This window comes from Muscardinus avellanarius (assembly GCF_963383645.1).
Source record: "Muscardinus avellanarius genome assembly, chromosome: X".
Classification (NCBI taxonomy): Eukaryota; Metazoa; Chordata; class Mammalia; order Rodentia; family Gliridae; genus Muscardinus; species Muscardinus avellanarius.
Window position 1 is genome coordinate 50,336,237 of NC_137792.1, and position 7,872 is coordinate 50,344,108.

The 7,872-nt window shown below is 55.6% G+C and overlaps 2 protein-coding genes across 2 annotated transcripts; both read left to right on the top strand.

Moving 5' to 3' along the window:
• Positions 1-4,119: 4,119 nt before the first annotated feature.
• On the top strand, positions 4,120-5,553 carry SLC10A3 (solute carrier family 10 member 3; the record flags this gene model as incomplete). Its single annotated transcript, XM_080718475.1, has 1 exon — positions 4,120-5,553. One exon carries the CDS (start codon positions 4,120-4,122, stop codon positions 5,551-5,553), a length of 1,434 nt encoding a protein of 477 aa, XP_080574601.1.
• An 893-nt stretch (positions 5,554-6,446) lies between these two features.
• UBL4A (ubiquitin like 4A) lies at positions 6,447-7,449 on the top strand (the record flags this gene model as incomplete). Its single annotated transcript, XM_080718527.1, has 4 exons — positions 6,447-6,494; positions 6,668-6,773; positions 7,017-7,225; positions 7,339-7,449. 4 exons carry the CDS (start codon positions 6,447-6,449, stop codon positions 7,447-7,449), a joined length of 474 nt encoding a protein of 157 aa, XP_080574653.1.
• Positions 7,450-7,872: the final 423 nt, after the last annotated feature.

A 7,872-nucleotide genomic window follows, 5' to 3' on the forward strand; every position in this document is an offset into this window, starting at 1 on the left:
CTTGGGAGGCTGAGACAGGAGGATCGCGCAGGTTCCAAGCCAGGCTCAGCTATTTAGTGAGGCTCTCAGCAACTTAGTGAGTCCCTATTTCCAAATAAAATATAAAAATATAGGTCAGGGGTGTAGCCTGAAGGCAGAAGGCCCCTGGGTTTCATCCCCAATACCACAAAAAAAAAAAAAAAGAAAGAGGTAAAAGACTATGCTGAGTTTAGAAGAGTTACAATGGAGTCTGGAGGTTAGAAGCTAGATCATTACGATCCCACAGGTTAGAAGCTGGCACCCAGATGAAACTGAATGGTATTGAGTGTACACAGTGTAAGGCTATAAAGGGCACAGACCCCATTGTGCCTCCCTAACTGCTGATTGTCCAATCTGACCTCATTCATTCACAGTTCACAAAATATTCACTGAGTGCCTGTACTGGCCCAGTAACTGTGCTACATACATGCTTGGAACACAGTGGTGAGCACAGCCTGGCTGACTTTCCTGCAGTCCTTTTCCAGGGTGCCATGCCCCCCCACCCCACGCACACCGGCCAAGACTACCCTTTAGCAGTTAGGACATCTTCAGTCACAAGTGCCAGAACCCAAACTGAAACTGATGTAAGATTTAAAAGCTGGAGCCGGGCGTGGTGTCCAGGCTTGTAATCCCTGCACTTGGGAGACTGAGGCAGGAGGATCATGCAGGTTAGAAACCAGCCTTAGCTACTTAGTGAGGCTCTCAGCAACTTAGTGAGACCCTGTTTCCAAATAAGATATAAAATAGGTCTGGGAGTATAGCCCGGAGGTAGAAAGCCCCTGGGTTCCACCCCCCAGTACCACAAAAATAAATAAATAAAAAGCTGGCCAGGCGGGGTGACAAGTGCCTGTTAACCCAGAACTTGGGAGGCTGAGACAGAAGGATCACAAGTTCGAAGCCAGAGTGCGGTAACTTAGTGAGCCCGTTTCAAAATAAAAATAAAAGAGGCTGGAGGTGTAGCTTGGAGGTCGATTGCCCCTGAGTACCAAAAAAAGAGAAAAAGCGGTGGAAGGTACTTTTCTTTAACGGACCCCAAAGCACCTGGGTGGTTCTAACTCCAATCGCCTCGGCTGGACATAGAGTTTCTCCCATCCTTGGTTCTGCTTCCGTGTTTCTGCTTTATTTTCCAATAAGCTCTCTTCACCCAAGAGTGGGGTAGGGGGCAAAGGTAGAGGTCCCAATTTAGCAATCCCAGAAAAAGGGCGCTCCCACCGCGCTCCGCGCCACCCAGCTGTAATCCAGGAAACAGCCCGCACTCCCCGCCGGCTCGTCGCTCACAGAAACGTCACTTCCGGTCGGAACCAGGAGGAGACCGGCGGAGGTGAGCGGGCGGCTCGGGGGCGGGGTTCTGGCGCGCGGGTGGAGCTTCGGTGGGAGTGGGCGGGTTTTATGCGCGAGGCGGGGCCCTAGCTGGCCGAGTTCGCGGGCGTCCGCCGGCCCGGCTAATGCTGGTGCCGAGCTCCGCGACCTAGGCGGTAGGTGAGAGCTTTTGACTGGGAAGGGCTGGGCGGGAGGCGGCCTCAAACCCAGTTCCTATTCCTCGATCGCCCACTCAAGCACCCTGGACCCGGCCGTTAGAACGGGCAGGGAAGGGCACCGCGTATTTGCGAGGCCTGGCGGGACCCCTGAGGGCTCCTGGAGACCGTTTGGCCAGGTTGTGCGCTCTTCCTTCTGTCCCCCGCCTAGTTCTCACCCGAGCTCTGCTTGTGCCCCACCTGACAACTTCCGACTTCCAGGTGGGGAGGAACCCGGGTTAGCGCTACCAATTACCCTAACCCCCGAACACTGCCACTGTGGAATAAAGCACCAAGGCTGGGATCACCTCGCCTACCTTAGGGTGCATCTGTTCAAACTCTTCCAGTCTCGAAGCCAAAACGGTGTGGAATCCGCGCCAAGCCCCTCTTGCTGACTCAAGGCTGCCTGCCTGACCTGCTGGAGGGATGGGCGTGGGGTGGATGGCCCTGAGCCTCCGCCTTCGGAACTGGTTCTCACCATCCTGGTGCTTGCACCTTTTCCCTTCCACTTGACTTTTCCCACCCCACTCTGGTTATCCTGCCTCGTCAGCGGTGAAACACGAGGCTGGACCGAGGCCTTCAGGGTAAGTGATCCAAATTCCAAGCCAGCAGGGGCCATTTGATCCTGAGGTGGGGGCGGGAGATTTCCCCCAGGCTAAACCTTCCACCTCCACTTTTCTTTTTCCTCAACTTTAGGTGGGAGTTGGAGTGGGGTGGGGTAAGACCAAGGACCAGTTAGGATTCAGAGAGGTCACTGGGACACTTCAGGGCATGAGGCAACTATCCTGGTTGCCCCAGTTCTAGGAGATGGTGTGATACTAGGATGGTGGCCGCCCCAATTGAATAGTGGAGGGAAATTGGACCTCCTTCTTTCACCCTGAGGCACCCCGCCCTCTCGAAATACTCAAGTCCAACTGGAAGTTTGAAGCTCTGATAGGGACACTTGTGGGAGAGTCCTGGGACTTTGAGCAGAGTCTCTCAGATGTCATGCAGCAACTCTAGAGCTCCAATTCTGGAACTGTCAGAAAAGCAAGAGTTCTGACAGGAGGGGGAGCGCCCCCCCTCCAGTGGACATATGGCTTTTTTTTTTTTTTTTTTTTTTTTTGCTGTACTGGGGATGGAACCCAGGGACATTCTACCTCCAAGCTACACCCCAGCCCTATTTTTTATTTTTTATTTTGAAACAGGGTCTCACTAAGTTGCTGAGGGCCTCACTAAGTAGCTGAGGCTGGCCGCAAACCACGATCCTCCTGTCTCAGCCTCCCAAATGCTGGGATTACAAGCATGCGCCACCATGCCCGGCTTCATGTGGCTCTTTCTGACCTACTCCTGCTGCTCTTTCTGGCAACTTCCCTGGGAAAGGGAGACCTGCTTCCTACCAGGACCCCCATCTTGGCACTGTAGGCAGGTAGCCACAGCAGCAGTGCTCCCAACTGCATGCCAGTGGCAGACAGCCCCTGGGACCTTGGACATGGTAGTCAGTCACCCATTGCCCACACCACTTTGCTGCCACATTATGCCTGACAGGTGGCACTCAGTCCCCCTCACCTACTCTAAATGCTTCTCAGATCAGGCCCAAGCCAATGTCTCCCATAGGCACCCTTTATTTGTATCCACCTGATCTTGTCACCTCCAGGAGAGCTTTTTTTTTTTTCTTTGAGGGTCTGTGGATGGAACCCAGGGGCATTCAACCTCCAAGCTACACCCCCTGCCCTATTTTTTTATTCTTTTTTTTTGTGGTACTGGGGTTCCTGGAAACGCTTCTACTTCCAGGCTACATCCCCAGACCTATTTTATACTTTTTTATTTGGAAACAGGGTCTCCTAAGCCAGGACAACTGGCTGACTTTGAACCTGCGCGATCCACCTGTCTCCTCCTCCAAAGTGCGGGGATTACAAGCGTGCGCCACCACACCCGGCTTATTCTTTATTTTGAAACCGGGTCTCACTGAGTTGCAAAGGGCCTCACTAAGTAGCTGAGGCTGTCCCGAACCACGATCCTCTGGTCTCAGCCTCCCAAATGCTGGGATTACAAGCGTGCGCCACCACTCCCGGCTTCCAGAAGTGCTTTTGAAAATTTCATCCCCACCGTGGTATTACTTGTACTCCTGCTTGCAACCAGTGAGAAACAGGCTAATGGTTTCTGGGCTGGAAGCAACTGTCCTGAGTCACTTGGTATCAGGACATCTCTGCAAGGATACTGTTGGGGCAAGCCCAGGGAAATCAGCAGGTTATCAGCAGACTGAATGGGAATTCCTATCTGCATGTGGCCCCTCTAGATGAACTGGAAACTTGAGACAGCTGTGCTGGGGAAGGGGAAGGCACTAGGTACTGCCTTTCCTTTCCAGCTTGGGGTGAGGAATCCCACTGAGTCTTCCAAAACTTCCAGGTCCCTATGCTCCTGAGCTCACAGCTGCTCACCCTCACCAACCACCTCTCTGTATCCTTTTCCTCCTCAGGGAGAGCACTACCATCGAGAAGGCAGCACAGGACCAAGACCTGCCCATGAACCGCTCTCAGGACAACTTGACAGCAGGGCTGCTTTTCTGAGCCAGAGATCCCGGGCACACCATCGTTCTGGAAAAGCCATGATGTTCAAGGGGGGCAGGAGCAGCTCCCAGCAGCGGCCTAGCCTGGGAGGGGTGGGTGGTGGCACAGATCTCCTAGGCATGCTCGGAACTGCCTTGCTGCTCATCAGCCTATCATGGGGGGTGCAAGGGATGGCCAGTACCAACGTCAGCACTGCTCTGGACCATGCTGTGCCACTAACAGGGGGTCACTACTTGAGCATCGGGGATGGCTCTGTAATGGAATTTGAGTTCCCTGAGGATAGTGAGGGCATCATCGTCATCTCGAGCCAGTACCCAGGCCAGGCCAATGGGACAGGGCATGACCCTGTGCTAAAGGTCACATCCCTAGACACAGAGGTACTGACCATCAAGAATGTGAGTGCCATACACTGGGGTGGTGGGAGTGGCTTTGTGGTCAGCATCCACTCAGGCCTTGCTGGGCTGGCTCCACTCCACATCCAGCTCATGGACCCCCATGAAGCTTCACCCATGCTGATCGAGGAGCGGAGAGATTTCTGCATCAAGGTCTTGCCTGCTGAAGACACCCCCGCCACCGTCAACAACAACCTGGCCCATTTCTCAGAGAACCCTATACTCTACATGCTCCTGCCTCTTATATTTGTCAATAAGTGTTCATTTGGGTGCAAAGTGGAACTGGATGTTCTGAAGGGGCTTCTGCAGAGCCCCCAGCCCATGCTGCTGGGCCTCTTAGGCCAGTTTCTGGTCATGCCCTTCTATGCTTTCCTCATGGCCAAAGTCTTCATGCTGCCCAATGCCCTGGCTCTGGGCCTCATCATTACCTGCTCGTCGCCTGGCGGTGGGGGGAGCTACCTCTTTAGCCTCCTTCTTGGAGGGGACGTCACCCTGGCCATATCCATGACTTTCATCTCCACGTTAGCTGCCACTGGTTTCCTGCCACTGTCCTCGGTCATCTACAGTCGCCTGCTCAGCATCCACGAGACACTCCATGTGCCCATCTCCAAGATCCTGGGGACCTTGCTGTTCATTGCCATCCCCATAGCAGCAGGTGTGGTCATCAAGTCCAAACTCCCCAAGTTCTCCCAGCTGCTGCTGCAGGTCATCAAGCCTTTCAGCTTTGTGCTCCTCATGGGTGGCCTCTTCCTGGCCTATCGCATGGGGGTCTTCATCCTGGCGGGAGTCAGGCTACCTATTGTACTGGTGGGCTTCACAGTCCCCCTGTTTGGCCTCTTGGTGGGCTATTGCCTGGCCACATGCCTGAAGCTGCCAGTGGCCCAGCGCCGGACAGTCAGCATTGAGGTAGGGGTGCAAAACAGCCTGCTAGCCCTGGCCATGCTGCAGCTGTCGCTCCGCCGCCTTCAAGCAGACTATGCCTCCCAGGCCCCCTTCATTGTGGCACTGAGTGGTACCTCTGAGATGCTGGCCTTGGTCATCGGCCAATTCATCTACAGCAACCTGTTCCCAGTTTCATGAAGCCCTGGGGTCAAGATTTCATCACCCCAAGCCCTACACTCCACCCACTCTCCCCACATTTCTTGTGTACCAAAGGCCTTTAGTTCTCATGCACTATGCACACAGACAAATCCAGGCTTATTTTTTTTACTGGTTTTTTATTCTCCAGCTTTCGGTGCCAAAGAGGCCATGCTGAATTAGGCAGGTTGGCAGTGCCCAGAAAATATATTTCAATAAAAGAGAAAAACAAGCTTGGGTCCCTTGCAGTCTTTGGCCCTTGGGATGTAGCAGGTAGGTAGGAAGAGTGCCTGCAGAGGTGTGGGCCAGAGTGGAGGCCTAGCTTAAGTGTGTACAATGACCCCTGAACAGGCTTTCTCCATCCATACCCCCTACTTGTGAGAGATGGACCTCTCTGTGGGAGAATGCCAGATGGGAGGATGAGGGCTGGGGCCTGGCTCCCCTCTCTGCTCCCAAGCTCAGCTGGGTTTTATGCAGCCAGACTAGAAAGGAAAGGCCAAAAGCCAAGGGACATTGGGGCCGGCTGAGCCATTACTGTCACTTCGACACAATCGGGGTTGGCACTGACCTGCCCGACCAGTAGTAGGCTGAAAACTTTGGGCGGGCCAGGCCATCTGCAGGGGCGAGTGGACTTCCTGGCCCTTCCCTCCTCCCCAACCTGGAGGGCCGGTTGCGCCACCACTTCTTCGCACAGTTGCATTGGGTGGAGAAGCTTCAGGCGACCCCTCTTTCTGGGTGGCGGCCAGGGGCGGGCCCGAGGGGCGTGGGCTTCCGGCCGCGGAGGCGGAGGAGGCGGCGGCGGCAGCGAGTGGTTCCAGCGCGCGCCTAGGGCGGCGACGCGCGGCGGGGTTCCGTTGCAGCTCGCACAGGCCCTAGTGAACGCCGTCGCGGCCGCCATGCAGTTGACCGTGAAGGCGCTCCAGGGCCGAGAGTGCAGCCTGCAGGTAGGGTCGCCAAGGCACTCCTGGACGGGAACGGGGACGGAGGCGGAGGCGGAGGCAGAGACCAGGCGGCGGGGCCTGGGAGGCCTGCAAAACGGCTCTGGGAGGGGACGGGAGGTGGTCGCTACCGGAGAGGCCATGGACTCAGCAGTGCCTCCCACCCTCGGCCGGGTCAGGTGCCAGAGGACGAGCTGGTGTCCACGCTGAAGCAGCTGGTCTCTGAGAAGCTGAATGTCCCTGTGCGCCAGCAGCGGCTGCTGTTCAAGGGCAAGGCCCTGGCAGGTAACCAGGGACAGGAGACACCCAGGGAATCCCGCAGGAAGTCGGGGGATGGGGTGGACTGGCTGAGCCCTAGCAACAGGGTGATGGATTGGGGTGCCTGTTTGACCCTGGGGAAGGTGGCCGCCCCATTCAACCACTACCAGATGCCGCCACACTCTACTCCGGCCACATGGAGCCGCCTGCTTCCGGGGCAACCACCCCCACAGCTGTGGGTAAGGACCGCCACCAACCTCTCTTTGGCAGATGGGAAACGACTGTCAGATTACAGTATTGGGCCCAATTCCAAGCTCAACCTAGTGGTTAAACCTCTGGAGAAGGTGTTACTGGAAGAAGGCTCTACCCGGAGACTGACTGACTCTCCACCTCCTCCTGTCTGGCAGCTGATCTCCAAAGTCCTGGCTCGCCACTTCAGCGCAGCAGATGCCAGCAGGGTCCTAGAACAACTGCAGAGGGTGAGAAGGGTAAACCTGGACAGCCAGTCCCAGCTGCTCCCAGCCTCCACCTCTGCTATGACATCCCCTTCCCCACTGGCACCCCCTAAATCCTCCTGGCCTTCTCTCCTTAGGATTATGACAGGTCCCTGAGCCGCCTGACGCTGGATGACATCGAACGCTTGGCTAGCCGCTTCCTGCACCCTGAAGTGACTGAGGCTATGGAGAAGGGATTCTCCAAATAGCATTCTTGGATTATGGGGTGGGGCCCAAGACTAGACCACAGCTGCATGTTGCATTAAATGTGTTCTCATGTTGCAGTTTGGTTCCTAATACTACTACTAGCTGGTGTGTGCCTAGCTCTTGCTACGTGCTAAGCACCCCTCAAAGAAGGGTGAGGCAGTACAGTGGAGGTACCTAGCAATGACATGAGAGCCAGAATCCGAGTCTAGCCAGCTTCTAGAAGTGCCTCAGTGGGAGAAGGAGAAAGGGGCCGCTTGGAGGGATGGGCTTTTGACTTTCATGTTCAGCCCACTGAGAATAAACCCTTGAGCGACTCCCTCCTGAGCCTGAAAGGGGAAGCAGCTGGCCTCTGCTGCCCAGTCCTGTCACCTGACCTCTGTTGAGTCTGGCATAGCCCTCAGCAGACCTCCACAGGAGGCTAAGTG